The 20,902-nt window shown below is 40.1% G+C and overlaps 2 protein-coding genes across 3 annotated transcripts in view; one reads left to right on the forward strand and one right to left on the reverse strand.

Annotated features, from left to right (window-relative positions):
* The window catches only part of ANKS1B (ankyrin repeat and sterile alpha motif domain containing 1B), a 1,022,908-nt gene extending 1,016,492 nt beyond the window's left edge, over positions 1 to 6,416 (forward strand). The window contains exon 27 of the mRNA XM_012787603.3: positions 6,283 to 6,416. Within this exon, the coding sequence (XP_012643057.1) occupies positions 6,283 to 6,327 (45 nt within the window). The 3' untranslated portion in view covers positions 6,328 to 6,416. The remainder of the gene's footprint in view (positions 1 to 6,282) is intronic.
* A 63-nt stretch (positions 6,417 to 6,479) lies between these two features.
* Positions 6,480 to 20,902, reverse strand: part of APAF1 (apoptotic peptidase activating factor 1) — a 73,643-nt gene continuing 59,220 nt past the window's right edge. For both annotated transcript variants that reach the window (XM_076007871.1, XM_076007870.1), the window contains exons 23-27: positions 17,772 to 17,891; positions 17,338 to 17,463; positions 14,842 to 14,967; positions 12,872 to 13,015; positions 6,480 to 8,770 (exon numbers count right to left, since the gene is read on the reverse strand). In XM_076007871.1, coding sequence (XP_075863986.1) covers positions 8,624 to 8,770; positions 12,872 to 13,015; positions 14,842 to 14,967; positions 17,338 to 17,463; positions 17,772 to 17,891 — 663 coding nt within the window. In that variant the 3' untranslated portion in view covers positions 6,480 to 8,623. The remainder of the gene's footprint in view (positions 8,771 to 12,871; positions 13,016 to 14,841; positions 14,968 to 17,337; positions 17,464 to 17,771; positions 17,892 to 20,902) is intronic.

A 20,902-nucleotide genomic window follows, 5' to 3' on the forward strand; every position in this document is an offset into this window, starting at 1 on the left:
AGACTCTGACTCAAAAAAAAAAAAAAAAAGACTCATACGTTAGGCTGAAATAAGAGGTCCTCCATTTATCACCTCCAGTGGGGTCATATAAGCAGAAGGTGGCAGCTGTCAGGACCAGGGGTCCTTGCTGGGTTCAGACAGCAGAGGAGTGTGGGTGTCAGATGACAGACTTCATCAGCACAGCTGAGCTGATATGCATGTCCCGAGTCCTGCCATTTAGGAAATCTCCAAGTTATGACTCTTTGCCACAGTAAGAGCAAGCTGAGATGGAGTCTGCTTTTACAACCAAAGTCTGCTCACAACATGGCAATAAAAACTGTTCAGAGCCATCCATATTCAGTAGCCAACTTAATTGTCCTCTGGATGTCTCAGAGCCTCAATCAAGCCTCCCAACACCTGCTCCCCGGGGAGCCTGCTACCGCCTGCAGCTCTCCCTCACAAGTGGCAATAAGACACATGGTGAGGGAAGTCAAGAGGCCCCCAAGGAAGAGGCAACATCAGCTGTTTTCTGACATTTGAGAGGCTGATTTCTCTGAGTTTCAAAAATGCAGGCTCACTTTTCTGCAAGGAAAAAAAAAAAAAATCCCAACGTGTGAAGTGTTGAGTCAGGGGAGACTGGGAAAGCAGAAAGGTCCCAGGGAATTAGGAATTGCGTCGGAGAAGGCCACTTCTAGGTGTGGGTTTGTGGGGAGAGGGGAAGGTTGCAAACTCAGATGCTGTTAGGGCCGCACAGGTGCTGTGAGCAGGCTGGGGGCTGTGCCTCATGTCGGGGGCAGCTGTTGCTGACTGTGAGCTGCCTGTCGGCAGACAGAAATAAATACCCTGGGTCGACAGAGTTCTCTAAGAAATCTAATTTTTTTTTTTTTTTTTTTTTTTGAGACAAGGTCTCACTCTGTCACCTAGGCTGGAATGCAGTGGTGTCATCATAACTCACTGCAGCCTCAGACTCCTGGGCTCAAGCGATCCTCCTGTCTCAGCCCCCTGGGACTATAGGCACATGCCACCACATCAGGCTAATTTTTCTAGTTTTTGTAGAGATGGGAGGGGGGGTCTCATTATATGTTTCTTAGGCTGGTCTCAAACTCCTCAAGCAATCCTCTGGCCTCGGCCTCCTGAAGTGCTAGGATTACAGGCATGAGCTACTGCACCCTGCCAGAAATGTGGGTTTTTACGCAAACTCACTAGGTTTTGAAATGTTGGCAAGAAGTTAAAAAATAAGTGTGAGCCAAACAAAACTCATCTGTGGGTTGACTGTGGTCCATGCATCACTTATTTGTGAACTCTTGAAGTTACTTTATGATTTTCTGAGATTTTACAAAGTTTCAACGGCCTCACAGATGTATGTCTGTCCAGTTACCCATCAGAAGAACTGTGTTTGTGGCTGGGGTGAGTGGGTGGAGAAGGCAGAGATTCAGGGGTCAGTGACATTTGTTGAACTGCTGTTATATACCAAGTTGGTTTACGGGAGTATCAGGAATTAAATTCAGTGACTAATAAAAAAAGATAAGAAATAACAATGTCTTAAACAAGGGAGGGGTTGAATTTTCCCTTATGTCACATGAATTTCACAGATAGGCAGTACAGGGTTGGAATGGTAGCTCTAGGATATCATCACAATCCCAAGATCCTTCTATATTTCTATTTTGCCATCCTTAGCATGTGGCTTCTAGCCTCAAGATCACCTTATCATCACAAAATGGCTGCTGGAGCCTCCTCCAGCACACTCGCATTCCAGGCAGGAGAAAGGATGGCAGGGTTGCTGAACTGAGTAAGGCAACCTTTATAAAGCTTTCTGGAAGCTCCACCCCACAACTTCTGATTATGACTCATTTGGCCACTGCTAGCTAGGAGGTTGGGCAATGTGGCTGCTGGTATTAGTTTTATCTGAGCACAGTGCAGCCCCCAACATTACAGGGGTTGTTAGTGAGGAAAAGAGGAAGGCTTGATTTGGGGGTAGTCACAAGCAGTGTCTACCCAATGGGGATCATCACAGCGATAGGTAAAAGGCAAACACAAGCATGCACACGTGAGACATTTGAACAGGGAAGATCCTGCCTATAGCAGGAATTGGTGGTAATTCTGGCAGAGTTGCTCTATAAATTAACTACCAAATCTGAGCAGGACAGATCCCACAGCTGTGTTAATACGCACACCAAACGCGTGCTGCCCAGCACACTCCTGAGAATGTTTTGCTTGGGCAGAGCAGGTGTAAAGGGACTTGCTGCATCCACAGGCATCAGGGACCAGTGCATAGGGTGCCAGTTCTCAACCTCTGCTGCACACTGGAATCACCTGGGGAACTTTAGAAAATACTGCTGTCTGGGTCCCATCTCCCAGAAATTCTGAATTAATTAGTCTGGGTGGGGAATAGGTTTGGGGAGGCTTTTAAATGCTCCATGTATTTCTAGGTGCAGCAAAGTAGAAACAAGCTCCTGCAAAGGGGAAGGCAACAGTAGGGCTGCCACCTTCCCTGCTCAGTGCTTGCATCAGCTAGGAATTGAGAGCAGCTCGGGCAGTGGCCCTAAGTGCTGGCAAATCCAATGCATCCCCTGACCTCTGCCATCCACTGGCTCCCATCAGAATGGCCCCAGCTGCTTTTTCCAAAGAGCAATCTGTAGGCACAGAGATGGGTTAATCAGACACCAAAAGTAGAAGCTCCTCAGGAGCAGAGACAGCGTCTGGCGTCTTCTCTGAGAGCTCAGTACCGACGCAGGCATCATCATGCATGAAGTGAATGTGTGAAATGAGTAATGAATGAGTGAAATGCAGAGCTGAGATGATGCTCCTGGATCCTACAGCCCAGGGGATCAGTGGCGAGGTACAGGCAGTGTTACCCAGAAGTGCAGATTGCCATGGACTGAAAACCCAGCCCCGCCACTTGGCTGTGGCACCCCAGTGACTTAACCTTTCTGCACCTGTTTCCACACCTACAAAAGAGAGATAACACCTTGCAGCAATGTTGTGTGGATTCAATTAAATAATGTATAGGAGATGCCTGGCCCAGGGCTTGGCACATAAAAGGCCTTCAAAAAGTAGCTCCCCTTCCTTCCTTCTAAAAAGGATTTGTTATGTCTCAGAAAGTTAATTGACAGAGAATAGGGCAATAAACTCAAGGTGATGAGTTCAGAATCACTGCTAATTCAAAGTGAATTAGAAATGAGATCAGCTCCAAACTCATCACATAAGCTAATGAATGATCTTCCCCAGCTGCTAAAACCCAAGCCTCGTGACTCCTGGACTAGAGTTCATTTGCCACTAATCCCAGGAGTATTCTACTTCCAATTGTAACTGACACTCGACTTACAGCCCAGTGGGTCTGGGCCTTTCTATAAAGAAAACACATTTGGATTCTAGCCCCAGCATTGTCACGGATTAGCTGTCTGGGATTTGGTTCTTCCTCTAAAAACTGGAGATGAATCCACTCAACTACTGTGAAGACAAAATGAGGGCCGGGCAGTGCCTAGAGTGGACAGGCAACAAGTATTTGAATGCATGAATGTGGACGTTTGCTCCCACTCCTCAGAACAGCCACCTTGGTACTAAGCAGGAGTCATCTCCACGTACCTGCTTAAGTATTTTCCAGTTTGATCAGTTACTCAGAACCACCGGCCCCAAATGCAGGCCTCGAATGCCCTCTCTACTTACATATTCTAGCCCTGGGTTATGGGAAATTACAGAGGCAGATTTTCTATTCATTTCCATATGATAAGCAGTATTCCCAGTTCTGAGGGCCTGACCTCATAAATGAATTTACAATGAACACCGGCAACTCATTCTGAATCATAATTGAAATGAAAATTTCCCAAGTTCTGGTCTTCTTACAACTTCATCTAAGTCGGGAGCAAGTCATTATTGATGCCAAACGACTACAAAGGCCTGGTCTCTGAGGGGCTGATGTCTGACCCACTTCTTCTGCCCCTTCCATGTGAACATACACAATAATTTTTCTATGGTTAAACTCATAGCCCAAGAGCAGCTGATGATCTAATGCAGGCATTTTAATAACTGTATAGTATATCTGTAGTCCTAAGGGGAGGAATTATGAGCAAAGACTCTGTTCTAGTGACAATCTTCAGAGACTAAGAATTATGACAAAATCATTTTCTCCTTCTATAAAGGTCAGTAAGTAAATCATAATAATATAAAACGTTTGCTGAATAGACAAACTTGCTGACTGAAACATTCCAGGGATGTGTTTATTCATTTCATATAATTTGGCAGCAAACCTCTTTTATCCAAGCAAAGTTTTACTTTTCCCTAATGATGCTTTTCACAGTAAAATGCCAAACTAAAACGGGAAGGTAGAGAAAATGCTGGTGATATGCTACCCCTTCACCTGACAGCCTCATAGTATCTCCATGGACATGGAGAACACAGAATGCACACGGGAATTCAGTCACCCAACAAATGTTTCCTGAGGTGTAACCACGTGTCAGGCCCACACATGAGACTCTGGCGCAGATCCAGCTTCCAAGGAGCTTAGGATCTACTGGGGATCCCATAAGTAAACAAGCAATTCCAAGACACAAGAGAGCACCAGGGGAGGGGCGGCCAGACCCTCCGCCCTTGAGGGTGGTCTGAAAGAATATGCGAAGGGTAAGGAGTTTGGCAGGGGAAGAAAACTGAGGGTAGAGGGGCAGTGCAGAAGAATCGCGCATACAAGGCTGCAGAAGCAAACACAGAGCAAGTCCAGGGTTTGAAACAGAGAAGTGTAAACACGGTTAAAGTTTAAACAGACGTTAAACATGATTCAGATGAGCACTCCGGAAGGATCGCGCAGAGTGGCACGGCTAGAGGCAGAGATGGCAGTTGGGGCTGTTGCCAGGCAAAGATGAGGGAGCCCAAATGACACCATGGATCGCTGAGCACTGTCTGGGTTCAGGCAGTGAGATAAGAATATCTCATTAAATCCCACAACAACCCTGAGGAAGGGACAGACTCTCATTTCACAGATAAGACAACTGCTGCTATCAGCTTATTTTCTTATTACCTGCTGACCCCATATTCTCCTAACAGCTAAAACATATTTACTTATTGTTTTGTCTACTGCTTAAAACAGCGCTTGGTACATGTAGATGCTCATGGTATGCAGGACAGATGGGGGGTGGACAAACTGATAAAGGAATCTGCCCAAGACGACATTAAGGAACTCACATCGGCTACACACACTCCCCACGCTAAACTGTCATTTTTAGTCTTTGCTGGTCCTCTTCAGTCTCCTGTGCTGGTTCCTCAAACCACTAACCTCCAGACTGCCCTGGACCAGTCTTGAGGCCTCCTGTCTTTTCTATCTACACCTGCTTCACTGCTGATTTCATCCAGTCCTGTGGTTTCAAATACCATCAACTCACTGGTGACTCTGATCTCTATCTCCAGCATGGCCTTTTCCCATGAACTCTAGACTCTTTCATCCATGGACTCTAGACTCTACATCCCCACTTGGATGTCTAATGGGCATCCTAAGCTTTCTGCATCTGAACACGTGCTTCTTTCATAATCTTCTTCATCTCAGCTGATAGCAACTCTGCTCTTGCACTGGCTCGGGCCCAAACCTTGGCATCATTCTTGTCTTGCCTCTCTCACCTTTATCCAATCCATCAGCAAATCCTATTAACTCTTATCTTCAAAATATATCCCGAATCCAGCTTGTCACAACCTCTACTGCTGCTGCCCTCTTGTTTTGCCCAGACTATTACAAAAGCTTCTCATCGGTCCCCTTTTCAATTGATTCCCAGTTGAGTCCCATTCCTGGGTGATTAAGTTAAAGCTGACATCAGATCACACCACTGCTCAAACTCCTACCCTGGCTCCCATCTCAGAGATAAAGCCAGAGTCCTCACTGTGGCCTGAGAGGCAGTCCACAGTGCTAACCCAATTCCCTTCGCCCACCTCTCTGGTGACACTCCCCACGCTCACTCTTCTCTACCCATGCCAGCCTCCTTGCAGTCCCAGGATACAGCAGCCTGTCACACTCCAGAGTCTTTGTGCTTGCTGTACCCTCATTTCGTAATGGTTTCCAGATAGATTCATTAGCTCACTCCCTCACATCCTTCAGGTCTGTACTCAAGTGTCACCTTCTGAATGAACCTCTCCCCCCCAACCCCCCGATTTACACACACCTATGCTTCTCCCTGGCCCCCAAGTGCAGTAGGCCAAGGACTTTGTTTTGCTCCCTCCTGTATCCCCAATACCTACAACAGTGGCGTGCACAGAGCAGATCTCAATAAATATTTATTGAACAAATGAATGAAAAAATAAATAAATGAATTCTCTTTTTTACAGGATCTTCTCCATGCCAGCCACACCGGGCAGCAACCATCACACTGAGGAGACACTCAGAAAATTCTGATACAATTGCATTTACCCTTAGCTGATACAGCACAGATAGAAAGCTTGATGGATTTAGCTTGAATCTTTCACATCAATCTTCTAATCAACAGATAAATGACAAACAAGGAGTCTGACAGAATCCAAAAATGTTTTTCAAAAAAAGTTTAGAAATTTTATTTTTATAAAATTGTTTGAAATTCATGTTTTAAAATGCACACCAAGGCAAAAAAAGATCATGTAAGCTGTATCAAATACAAAACAGTTTTCAAAACACACAAGAGACATTACAATGTAAAAAATCTTTATATATACAAAGTCCAATGTAATTTCTAATACAAAAAAATACAGCACGGGAAAGTGCTTTAAAAAGCTCACCTGCAAGCTACAAAACAATCCTTTTGACCGACCATGTGAGCTGCTGTGAAATTTGCAGCTCTGTTAATATTAGGTGGCTCTTCTTTCATGTTACTTTTCTTTCTGTTTTTCTTTTACTTCTTTTTAAGACAAGGGCTAATCTAAAAGCCCATGTTTATTGTGATACTGTAACAGCCAGTGGCTTTTCATTCCAAAAGTTAATACTTTATACTCTGAACTACAGATGAGGCCACACTGAATGGCAAATAAAATTATGACTTGGCTATTCTAAGCAGAACATATAATTTACAGAAATTTCTTTGTATAAAATTAATATTTTCACTTATCACGTTTGCTTAAATCACAGTAAAGCCTGTAAACTAGTTCCTCAACCCATCATTTAAAAACAAAAAACAAAAAACCTCCTTAACTATGTAAAAGATTTTATTCACTGTATTTATGGTTCCATCAAATGCTGAATAGGAATATCTAATCTAAAATACATCTGAATGGTCTATTTGCTCTACCCACAACACATCTAATATTCACCAACAATAAAAACAAGCTCATCAATTATCTACTATTAATATTAATAATTTATTTAGTTCCTATTACAGAAATAAAAATCTTCAAATTTTGCTTATTTTTTATATGGGAACCATATCTATTATTACTCTATCTCTACTGCCCTTAATAATATATTTCAGGGAAAATGTTTAGATTTAAGCTTCAATTAAAGTTCCTAATCAGGAGGTCACAGATAGCTAGTTATTGATGCTGATGAGTTTTTCCCCTGTCAAGAACTACCCTTCCTGATTAACTTTGGAGGGAAGAGAAAGGGAAAGGATGGGAGAAAAGAAGAAAGTACTGGGAGGCAAGGAGGAGAGAGAAGGGGAAGGAAGACAAGGTGGTTGGAGGTTAAAGCTGACATCTTCCAGAGGCACAATGACTCTTCTGGAACTGCATAGAAACCATAAAGAATTCTCTTAAATCTACAAAGAGAATAGCATTGACAATGCCATTCATCCAAAAATAAATAGAATTAGAAGGAAATTATGTTTATTATTTCACATTTCTTAGAAAAATATTACTAAAATATATGATTAAAAGTGATCCCTTCCTCTCCAATTATTCCAATTTACTAACACTCAGCTGTGGAGCAACTGCTTTTAAAAAAAGAAAAAAAGAGAGGATTAAGAAAGGTCAAGTTCAGTCAAGTAAGAAGTCTGGTATATAAGAAACCAGAGACAGCAGAATAGTGCCCCACTCTGATTCCTACAACTGCAGCCCCGTGATAGCACAGGGCTGCCATCAGCGGCAGCAGAGAAAGGCGGACCCACACAATGTACTCTCTGCAACTCATAATTTTTGCTTCATAGAAAGAACTGTTGAAATACAAGACTCACTTGAGTCAATTAAAGAATATGTTGCAGATTGTGCCCACAGACATAATATTTATAAAGCAAATAAAAAGAGTACAAGTAAACTCCAAGATTGTATTTGGGAGAACTATACCCCTGTGGGGTAAGTGTGGTTCACAAAGCAGGCCACTGCTACCCTGAGGTCCAGCCTACATGATGGCAGTATTAAAATATAGATTTCCTTCAAATTCTTCTCATTAATTATGTCAACCAATTTGAATGCATCTAGAGAATTTTACCAACAGTTTAACAAGGTACGTATTTACATTTTCATTTGCATCTTAAGGACAAACTGTTAATAATGATGATGATTATGAAAAACACGATTAAAGGTGTGTTCATTTGGGAAAAAGCTACATTAATATTATTCATTCAACCACAAACACTCCTATAATTAATGCAATACTGCAAAACAATTCACAGCTTTATAAAAAGTTGCTATACAGAGAGAGGGTCACTAAAATTTTTTTCCAATTCAAAATTAAAAAGAGTTCAACTTACATTAATGCTTAACTATTTTACTCTAAAATCTGTAAAATATATAAAATACCAAGATTATCGACAGTCACAAATGTTTTGAAATCAGTGGATACATGTATTTTCTTAAGATTGGTTCCATTTGTGTAGAAGGTCTGTGAGGATTCCCCGGTGACAACATTCCACCACTGTTCAAAGAAAAATAAAATTCTCATTAGACTGGTAATTACTCTGCGTGACAATCTGTAGTGCCAACCAGATCCTTTGCCCTATCTCCTCCTCACTCCCAAACTCAAGCAAACAGCAGGAAAGAAGTCCAGGGTTTAATGTTGAATAAACTGCATTATCAACCCTATCAGCCTTTCCTGATGAACCTGGCAATGGCCTCACAGCTACGCCTACACCTTACTCCACTGCAAAGTGTGCTGCTTGAGAGCTGCAGGCACGAAGCCACCCAGATTCCATTACAGCAGTGACTGGACTGAACTCTCCTGCCTGCATGTCCTTCTCAGTGGAATGGACAGAAAATTGCCCCTCTTCACTCAAATGCCCCTTTGCAGACCTGGACTGTGTTCTGACAGAGACCTGGACCATCATAATAGAAGCTGTAGGACAGAATGTTCTCTCCATTGACTCTTCCCCTTCACCAGGAGTGAGTCAAGCTTCTTTATAAAACAGTCTATATATTTATTTACTAAGTAAATACGGAACATCTCAAATGTAGCAAGTGCTCTAGCCAAGTCCTTCCTTTCCTTCACAATCATTGAATTCACTGAGATTACAACAATATTTATATTCATGTACCAAATGGAGATGATAAAGCTTACCCATGTATATCAAAACTAAAATGAGGGCAACAGACAATACACAGAAACATATTTTGAAAAGCCCTCAGGTACATCAAGATTCTGAGTATTTATTATGAACACAGTAATGTCACTCACCTTTGTGTCCATGGTAGGCCTAGCATTCTGCCTTGCACATGTGACAGGGTCAACTATTCATGTTTACTATGAGTAATGATAACTGGTAAAGGTGTACCCCATGGACTTTGGTAAACTCACTGAAGCGGCATGCACTGACTTGGGATTTTTTAGAACTGACAAGTTTGCTTTGCAAAATAACAATGTAATCAAGATTGCAGAGGACACATTCTACCAGAGAAAAGACTCACAGTTTTCAGTCTCTAATGCCATCAGAGATCACCTAGTCCAACCACCTCATTTTACAAATAAGGAAACTAAGATTCTCAGAAAAGAAAAGTCTTGTCACCAAAGAGGACACTGCTAGCAGGTGGCAGAGACAAAACAGTTTCTGGCTTCCTAATCCAGTGCTCCCATTTCCTTTCCCTCTATTAAAACAGACCATTCCACTTGGAAATGCTACTTCAGCTACTGGTTTGAATATGGACTAAAAAAGCAATGATATTATAATAGCAGCTAATACAGAGGATTTTAGGGTAGTGAACCTACTTTGTATAGTACTGCAATAGTTGATCATGTCATTACAGATTTGTCCAAATCCAAAGAATATTCAGCACCAAGAATGAATGCTAATACAAATTATGGACTTTGGGTGATAATGGTGTGTCAAAGTAGGTCCATCAATTGTAACAAATGTCCATCTCTGGTGGGAGACAGTGATAATGGGGGAAGCTGTGTATGTGTTGGGGAAGGAGGTATACCTCTCTGTAAGAGCTAGGTATTATTATCACACTCATTTCAGAGATAAGAAACTTGAAGCACAGAGAGGTTAGACAATCTTGTACAAGGTCACAAAGCTAATGAGTGGCAGAGCCAGGCTTTGGACTCAGGCAGTCTGCCCCAAGGCCCACTCTCCTGACCATTATACTCTGATGCCTCTAAGTCATGGCACACCACCACTTATCACCATGCATTCCATACTTCAAATCAGTTTTTCTCTTCCTGAGTATGAATTAATGTGAATTTCTTGTCATTCTAACAGTATTTACCCTGTGACACAACACAGGTAAACAGTTAAATTATTTTTTCACTAATAGGAATAATTTTGAAAGTTAAGACCTTTTTAGCTACTGGATACCTACTTTATCTTCCTGACATTCAATTTATACAGCTTGGATTCTAAAGTAAACAGGCTCAAAAGGCCTATTTTCTTGGACACTACAGCAGCTGTTCCTTTTTACTTTTAATTTGCTCTGTGCTTTTGGATAGTCTCATTAACATGCTGGGTAGATGCAGGCTGGGCTATATCATAATCACCATAACTATGCTGGTAATCAAACCAGAAGGCAAAAAACAGCCTGACTGTTACTTAAATATACAGACTAAATATACAGGCTATTGGTTCTTTCGCCCTTAAGACATAACCTCTACAGTATGAGTATCTATACTGCTGCTTTATTTCAAGGTTCTCCAAGAACTCTGCAAAGCTGGTTGTTGATCTTTATAGCATCTTATAAGCCAGACTCTCAATTATGTGATAGCATTCTATGGGGCCCAGGGAATTAAATGACATGGTCTCCAGAAGCTTGGTGTCAAAGCTGAGCAGTTAAGTTTTTCAGCAGCTAATACAGCTGAAAGCTCCCAGCTTCCAACACATAGACGGCAATGTCTTTCCTCTAAGCATCATCCTCAGAGCAGAGAAAGAGTTCCAGTTTATCTTACATTAAAGGAGGACAAGTGGTGGTCATGTCTCAGGATCCCCTAACAACTAAATGAAGGTGTGCCCAAAAAGGTATAGGTTAATGCAACATTTTGTAAACAAAATTGTGTTTTGAATGCAACCATGTAAAGGGATCATAATGTATGTCGTTTTTAAAAAAAATTTTATTGAGATATAATAGTTGTACAAATCTTGAGGGTACATGTCATATTTTAATACCTGTATACAATATGTAATGATCAAATGAGGGTAATGGGATATCCATCATCTCAAACATTTATCTTTTCATTGTTTTGGGAACACAACAATTCTTCTCTTCTAGCTATTTTGAAATATACAATAAATTACTGTTAACCATAACTTCCCTACTGTACTATTGAATGCCAAAACTTATTCCTTCTATCTAATTGTATATATGCACCCTTGAGTACATCCTTTCATAAAGCTAAAAACTGTCCTCCAAGTTATCTTTTTTATAAGCTATATTTTTATGGTGAGTAAAATTGCAACTGCATGGGTGTCATATAACCAAAAATTTCATTCATTCAAATATTTCTGAATATTTATACATGTCAGACAATTAATCAGAATCATCTATACCTGAATGTTTTCAGTAAGAAACAACAGTACCACAAGATCTTATTGGGGATCCATTTTAAATAAACAAGTTTTAAAATGTCCAAGTGGTCAGTACAATATATAGTATTATCTTCTACCTCTTTCACAAGTAAATCGCTATTCAGAAGACTCACCTCAAGCATCCCTTCCATATGAAGCCTCTGCTAACTCCCTAAGGGAGGCCTGTTCACTCCTTTCCTTTGTGCCTCCGCCATCCCCATGCAAATGTGTCCCAGGTCCCTCCTACACTTAGGGACTTTATTTGTTTACCATCTGCTTACCCCATAAACCGTAAGCTGCCGGAAGGCAGGAATCAAGCCTTAAACTTTGTGCCGCATAGCAGTATCTTAGCAAACACCAAAAAATGACCCTGAAGCACCACAACACACCCAATCCCTGACCTCAATAGTCACTGGTAAGTTTGCATAAGCCAACTTCTAGACAAAACTGAGGCAGAAGAAGACCTGGGTTTGAGTACTGGCTCTTCTATTTACTAATCATATAATTTTAGGAAAGCCACCACCTCCATGAAAATCAATGTCCTCATCTATAAACCAAGGATAATAAAATTTAAGCCTCACAAAGCTGGTTAATGAGATGATAGAAGTAAAGCCTTCTGTAAACTATAAAGCAATATGCTGCTATTATTAATATTACTGAAGGAAGGAAATTTCACAAATACATTTTAAAAAAAATTCAACCAAAATAGTTAACAATGAGTAACATGGAAAACAGGATTAAGTTAAATACCCCACTTGCTAGTGATTCTGATCATCCAAGTTCTGTATAAGTCAGTATGAGAGCTCTGGACTGAGAGCACCCCTAACACTGTCACCAAAGCTTCCGAGAGATATGAGGAAAGCAGCCCTGCAGACCTCAGTTGCATCCCTACACAACAGAGATAACAGTAACTGCCCTTTTACTCTCCTTGGTTGTAAGAAGCCCAAATGAGAAACAGGAAGTGAGAATAGCTTGGAAAGTATGATACAGGACATTCTTTTCTTTCACAGGCCTTGAGGAATTCTTACCTTAAGATATCCTCCAGCAGAGACAAGCATTTTGCTGTCTGGAGAAAAACAAAGGTCAGCCACCCAGCCTCCATGGGTGGTAGCTCCTTCTTCTGTAATCGGAGCACACAAATGGAGAAGCTCACCATTGGAGACATTCCATATCTACACAAACATGATACATAATTCATTAATGAGTTACCCACAAGCTTCTCTAGTTTTAAAATATATATATATCATCTGGGACATATTTGAAAACCTTCCTAAAAAACAAAAGGACTAGAGAAATTGATAGAATACTGACTCTTTCCATGTAACTAATGATAGGAGGAACAAAGAAAAAAGCCCTAATACATACACTTCTTAAAAAAAAAACAAAGAATTCTTGTCCAAGAGCTAACACCAAAAATGTTGATAGATGTCATTCAAACACCTAAAATATATGCATTTTAAATAAGTCCCTATAAGGTTCTAAATATATACATACTAAGATTATTTTACTAGACTCTTACAAGCAACCCAATCACAGATGCTCATATTTCCAGTGACACTTAATATATAAGCAGTACTCTGATTTTTTAAAGAAATGCACATCAGAATTAGAAGAAATAAAGGCATAAATAGCAAAAGAAAATAACCAAAATCATCATTTGCAAATGTCTCCCTGAAAAAGCCAAGAGAACAAAATGGAAAAACTCATTAGAAAGAGTTCAGTAAGATGGCTAGCTAATATATATACAAAAATCAACAGCTTTCCTCTATTCTGAATCACGTAGAAAAAATTTTTTTAATGTACCAAGGAAAATTCTTTAAATAACACTCAAAAGTTTAAGAGAGACAATTCTTCCCTGCAGAGGTTTCTGAAAAATGAAACACTGCCTCATAACCAGTAAAGGAGTACTTTCATCCAAAGATGAGAACTCAGAGCAAAATGAATGCTCCCAAAAGCAGGCCTGCCGCTTCAGCTGACATGGCATTATGTGAATGGTATAGAGAAGTTGGTTACTTAGTCCTCAAGCAGGAGAATCTTAATTTTCCTGGAAAGCCTATCTGATAATACCTCTATTCCTTCAAACTGCATACTCTCCTGTTCTTCTGTATTATATATCTATTCCTTGAGTTTTAAATCCTCCTTTGTAAAGAAAGAAAAGAAAAAACACCTCCTCATATATAGTGGTTACCAAAGCTGCCATCCCAATACCCAAACTTTCCCAATCAACCACTCAATTCTTCTAACACAACCAGGTTGACTGACTACTTTTCTATGATTTCTGATCTTTCGGCATACAGTACTTTCCACATTGTACTGTATTTCCACAGACACAAAGAGAACAGCATTCCATACCTCCTAGAAAGATTATTTCTTGAATAAAATTGGCATGGTTTAAATGTCTGCCTTGAGCACTGCAGGGTAATAAAATCGGCCTATGGAGCAGACTGGCTCTGTACAGAGCCCCTCACTGCCCACCCCATGATGGAATGTGAACTTCTGCACTGTTCAAGGAAGCAGGACAGTCCAAAGAGGACTGCAGCAAACCACCCTGGAAATGACTATCTAATGGGTATTGTGCTAAAATGATCTTTTCTTTCAGCACTGAAAACAGCTGAATTTTCAATTCATTTATTACCCAATGATTTACAAAATTATTTTCCTCAAATTCTGCCACTAAAAACTACCTTTGCTTCAAGTCCAAGAATTAAGATGAATCATTCTCATGCTAACAGCAGAGAACCAACTGCAAATAACTAGGGCATTTGCCTCCTCATATATATACGAAATGCTTCAGTCTAACTCTGAAATGAATTCTTTTCTACAGTGGAGTGCAGCTGTGAATACAACATGCACAAAAAAACAAAACAAAGAATGCTTCATCCAATCCGAATTCCAGGGCCTGTGCTTCCCTGTCCCATGAACAAAGATTCCTACTGTGATGAAGAGTGCTATCCCAAGCTACAGGAAGAGCAGTGCTCTCATATCAGCAAACACCTACCCTGACTTCTCCATTGTCATCTCCAGTCGCCAGCAGGGTACTGTCCACAGAGAAGGCAGAGCAGCGCACACAGCCATTGTGGCCCCTCAACTCATGAAGAGGGGAAAGGAGTTCAAAACTCCAAATCTGGAAGGCAATTCAGACTGTTTAGAAATGGTAAATGCACTTGAAATAAGCATCTGCAAACCCTGCCTTGAGTACTATTTAGCCATGAATTCAATGACATGGAAATTTCAATATTTAACAGTTTATAAACTTTCATGAGATGCCCAAGTTCCAACCTGCAACCTTGGTAATTTTTCTGAGTTTCCCTTTAATTACTCCAGTTAAATTCAGAAGGACCAAAGTCACAGTTTCTTTATCTTTAGACTTAGAAAGAAGAACACGGAATCTATTAAGAGTAGTATGTGGAATAAAGCAGACCTGAGTGTGAGTTTTGGGTCCATTGTTCACTAGATCCTCATGATCCAGAACAACTCATATAACCTTTTCTAGCTTTAGTTTCTACATCTGTAACATAGGTACAATAGTACCTATGGTGTGAAGATTAAATGAAATTATAGAGAATGAAATTCCTAGCACATGGCAAGTGATCTTCAAAGGTTAGTCAATATACTAGTCTACTGTCTTAGCAGCCAAATACTGTTCTCTTCCTTCCAACATTCTCTTTCATGGTTTTGTCATCACCATTTAACGAGCACATACTGAAAAATACCATGTTCCAGGCACTGTGAGCTAAGGAACTGGTGGTATAAAGATGAACCTGATACAGTCCCTATCCTTGGAAACTTTATAGTTTAATCAGGATGACAGGATCATGAACAGTGAGTGACAGTTATATAAAGTAAATGCTCTACCAAACATGAATAAAATGTAATGGGAACACTGAAGGTAGAGCAGCTAACCCTGCCTGAGGGTCAGGAAAGGCTTCACCGAATAACTGACAGCAAATCTAGGTCTAGGAGGATGAGTCATAATGCTTCGAGGTAAAAAAGGAATAGAGGTTTGTGTCAAACCAAAGTTAACAGCACACACAAGAAGATGAAGGTAGAAAGTAGGCTGGCACAGAGAAAACAATATAGCAGAAAAAGATGGTGATGAGCTAAGGAGTTGAGTTGGCCTATAAACCATTGGGTGACAGGTGTTTCAATGGGCAATGTAGGCAGCAGTATGGAACATAAAGTAGAGCTGGTGCAGACCAGAGGTGGGATGTAGGGACAGTCTACAAGTGAAGGGGGAGGAGAGTGCAGTCTTAAGGGTAGGAACAAGGAGGAGAAAACAAATCTAAAAGATACTGAGGATTAACAAACACAGCATGAAAGGACAGAATTGTCAGTGGATAATTCCAAGGTTGTAGTTTGGAAAGACAGATAGATAATGATACCATTAACAAAGATGGAGAATAAAAGAAGAGAGTGAAATACTCAAGGTCCTCAACTAAGCAGCATCATTCATTGGAATCTGATTTCCCAAAGCATATAAAAAATTTACTGTGGTGGCCGGGTGCAGCAGCTCACGCCCATAATCCTAGCACTCTGGGAGGCCGAGGCGAGAGGATCGCCTAAGGTCAGGAGTTCAAAACCAGCCTCAGCAAGAGCAAGACCCTGTCTCTACTAAAAACAGAAAGAAATTAATTGGCTAACTAAAAATATATAGAAAAGAGATTAGCCGGGCATAGTGGCACATGCCTGTAGTCCTAGCTACTCGGGAGGCTGAGCCAGGATTGCTTGAGCCCAGGAGTTTGAGATTGCTGTGAGCTAGGCTGATGCCACAGCACTCTAGCCCGGGCCACAGAGTGAGACTCTGTCTCAAAAAGAAAAAAAAAAAAATTTACTGTGGGTATGTAATCAAAAGCAAATCCGTTTCAATAATTTTTATTGCCTATGCTAACTAGTAGAGATTCCATTTGATTAGTTATAGACAAAAAGTAATCCATAAGGGAGAAATCAGAAGTTCTCAGTGTCATTCACTTAATCTCTTTGACACCAACTAAATGCCAATGGGCATCCTTCAAAATCTCATGAAATATGAGACAGAGATAGATACACAGACAACAATTCTTTTTTTTTTTTTTTTTTTTGAGACAGAGTCTTGCTTTGTTGTCCAGGCTAGAGTGAGTGCCGTGGTGTCAGCCTAGCTCACAGCAACCTCAAACTCCTGGGCTCAAGCAATCCTGCTGCCTCGGCCTCCTGAGTAGCTGGGACTACAGGCATGTGCCACCATGCCCAGCTAATTTTTTCTATATATATTAGTTGGCCAATCAATTTCTTTCTATTTATATTAGAGACGGGGTCTCACTCTTGCTCAGGCTGGTTTCAAACTCCTAACCTCAAGCAATCTGCCCACCTCGGCCTCCCAGAGTGCTAAGATTACAGGCGTGAGCCACCGAGCCTGGCCTAACAATTCTTATTGTTTCTGTTTTATATATTATTTGGACTCATAATACATAACCGATATCAAAGTTTTATGCATGTATATTTCAATGAATTGACATACCTTTGCAGTCTTGTCAGCAGAGGTAGATGAAAACTTGGTAGCATCAAAAGAAATATCACAAGAAAGTACTGTACCCTGATGACAGATGAAGTCTTTTTCCATTCTTCCAGTACTAATATTCCATACCTTTAAAAAAAAAAACCCAAACCTAGAAGTTGACACTTTTAAGAACATTTTGTATTAAAAAGCATGATCAGCTACAACACAGACCTATAAAACAAGAGCTTAAGCACATCGGGTATTCTAACCTCTTTAAGTGTCTATTAGTATAAACACAAACACACAAAAGATACAGGTGACTGCGGTGAACAGAATATAGGCATAAGAAAATATTTAAATAATTACTTAATATCCATGTGCTTTTGGGCTATCAAAATATAATCATTGCAATATCTGAATACTTTTTAAGGAAACAAACCTGTGCTTCACATTACCTTCACTGTTCCATCAAATGACCAAGAAAGCAGTCTTGAATTTTTCAAGAGCCTAAAGTTTTTCACTGTTTCCTGATGGGCTTGCAGAAAGACATACTCCCCTAATTGCCAATTCCACACCTGAAAGTCAAAAAAATAACTCTGTTATTAATAACCTTCTCCCACATTATCCCATTGGAGGGGTGAAGGCAGTGTGCACTCTCTTATCTAAAGTCTTTTATACTCATGGCATTTCAGTAAAACAAAGAAGAGTAACAAGGAAAAATACGGTGTCCTGTGTTTTACAGACAGAGAAAAGCTAGGGTTAATTAACTTGACTAGGGGCAAAATAAAATACTTTTCCTCCTAAATAAAATTTGTTTTCTTCAGTTGCTTGGAGAACAGTTAATTATACCAGAAGATAGAGAAAAGCCAAAATATGCCAGTGAGCTCACCATTTGATTAAATTTTCCAGAGAAAATTATCCCAATTACATATTTACAGATTTTTGAACCTACAAGCTGGGCAAGTCTGCAGATTCCGGCTCCACTGCTGGCCCTATTGCCCAGGAAGGTCAGCTGATCAAAGCAGCTTCAAACCAGGTCATAGAATTTACAAGCTTCAGAGATCTCAGCTATCCCCTAATGCAATCCTCAATTTGACAGAAGCAGTGACAGGGCATTATTTTTCAGAGAGAGTTTCAGGAAGAGCTACTCAGACACAAGGGAAAGACAGGGATTGAAATAATATGAGTAACTGGCACCAAATAAGCATACAAACATATCTGAGGCACAGAAGTAAACAGAACAAAAATTTATTTCTATGCCATGTCCATGTAAAGAACATCTCTTAATTACTAAATCAAGAGCAACTGGCTGGCACAGTGGCTCACGCCTATAATCCTAGCACTCTGGGAGGCCAAGGCGGGCAGATTGCTCGAGGTCAGGAGTTCGAAACCAGTCTGAGCAAGAGCGAGACCCCGTCTCTAATATAAATAGAAAGAAATTAATTGGCCAACTAATATAGAAAAAATTAGCCGGGCATGGTGGCGCATGCCTGTAATCCCAGCTACTCGGGAGGCTGAGGCAGCAGGATCGCTTGAGCCCAGGAGTTTGAGGTTGCTGTAAGCTAGGCTGACGCCATGGTACTCACTCTAGCCTGGGCAACAAAGCAAGACTCTGTCTCAAAAAAAAAAAAAAAAGAGCAACTATATTTACAGCCTTGTTAATTCTGGACTTCAAATTAACTTCTTTAACGAATGTTTACTTAGCACCTGTATGTGAGGCAAATAAAATCAAACAAGGATCGAGTATAAAGAAACTTAAGAGTTTAGCAAAGAAAATGAGACATCCAACCAAAAAAAGAAGAAAGCCAAAAAACATTCTACAATAGAAGATATAATGACAGATTAAAGTTCTGTTGAACTCAAAAAAGCAATTCCTTACAGAAGATTTGGTAGAGAGTGCATTCAAAGTAGGCTTGTGGAATAAGTTGTAAGTATGATTCACAAACTGAGAAGGGCTCTTCAAAGGGAATGAATACTGGACTTTAAGTACAGAAACAGGAAAATATGAAAGGATTATACGGACCTGCTTATGGTTCAATCTGGGTGCAGCATAAGTTATGCAAAGGAACGATAGAGAAAAAGGGTTGGGAGGTATTTAAGAAACAGCCTAGCAGGCCTGAAGAAGCTAAACTTTTAGGTGTGGACAATCAGGCAGGCTTGAAAAGAATAAAAAGATTTTCAAAATTCAGCCATGACGACAGGTATGCACATTAGTAACATTCTGGGTCTAGCTTTTAACTGATGAATGTTAAACAGTAGAAACGTCTTTAAGCCTTTTCCTATCAGGCTTAGACAATACTGTAAAATAAATGACATCTCTTATTCTCCTTTCTCTACTCCTTTATCCACTGCATTTGGCAGCCATCCCCTGCACCGAGCCCTGGCTCTCAGGTCTCTCCGTAGCTCCTGTCTCAGAATGCTCATTCACAGAAACAGAATAGCAGGAGCAGGGAGGGGATCCTGTATGTGAGCACGGGGACTTCAGAAGAGCAACTAGGAGTGAGTGTAATTCTAAAGAGAATGAATTAGGAATTTCAGCATTTTAAGAACCCAACACCAATCCTAGCTGTGCCCAATTCAACACTCATTGCTAACTTAGCTTCTTACTGCTGCCCTCCAATGTGAAGGAGTCAGAGAGCCTTCCTGAGCAGGTGTAACAAAGAATTTGACAGTCACTGAAGGACGATTAAGAATAGCCTTCACAGTTTTTGTTATAGAAGCTTTCTGACCAAAGCAACGATGACAGTGATGCTTTTTTTGTTGAACTCAAACATACTGTGTTAATTGAATCACCTTGATATAACAGCTAAACTTCCACCAGCATTAGTCAAATGTAATAAAGTTGAGTCTGGGGATGTTTCTACCATTACTTATAATTTTTGCAATATATACACACTGTAGAATTTTTCCAGCTATACAAATAAAATTTAAATTTTAGAAATACTAAAGAAACATCTTATACCAGCAAGAAACAATATATTCTTACATATTGGCTCAGGTGAACATGACTAATACCTGAGCTTTATTCACCTCAGGGTAAAGGACCCAAAACTACCAAGGCAGACCTTAATTTTCACAACTCTAAATCATTAGAGTGAGTTGATTCTCCAAATATAATTAGGTGAGTTGATTCTGCAAATTTTGGCAATAACTTCAGCTCAAAGATCTACTGAACCCCTACAACATCCCAGGCAGTGGGGATACAAAGATGATTAAGAAAACCTCCATTTAGTCATTTACAAAAACACTGAAAAACTAAAACAAAATCCAACCTGTCATTTCTTGGAAATACCTACCAAAAGTTTTGTTATATGAATGTATACTCATTAAAACATTGTAAATGTAAAAAATATTCTGAGCAGAACAGAAAAAAAGGATGAAACACAACTGGTATTTCAAAAAATAATCTAACTCCTATTCTAAAAATATTTCTGGAAATTATTTTTCCCTCTGGCTGAGAATATATGAAGTCTTCAAGCAGGTCATAAAACCTTAGAAATTTAATTTTTGATAGAAAGACTATATAGTATACAATATCTCAACAGAATTTTATCAGATGTAGCTAGTTTTACCCATTTCAAAGACA

The sequence above is a fragment of the Microcebus murinus genome, chromosome 10, assembly GCF_040939455.1.
Source record: "Microcebus murinus isolate Inina chromosome 10, M.murinus_Inina_mat1.0, whole genome shotgun sequence".
Lineage (NCBI taxonomy): Eukaryota > Metazoa > Chordata > Mammalia > Primates > Cheirogaleidae > Microcebus > Microcebus murinus.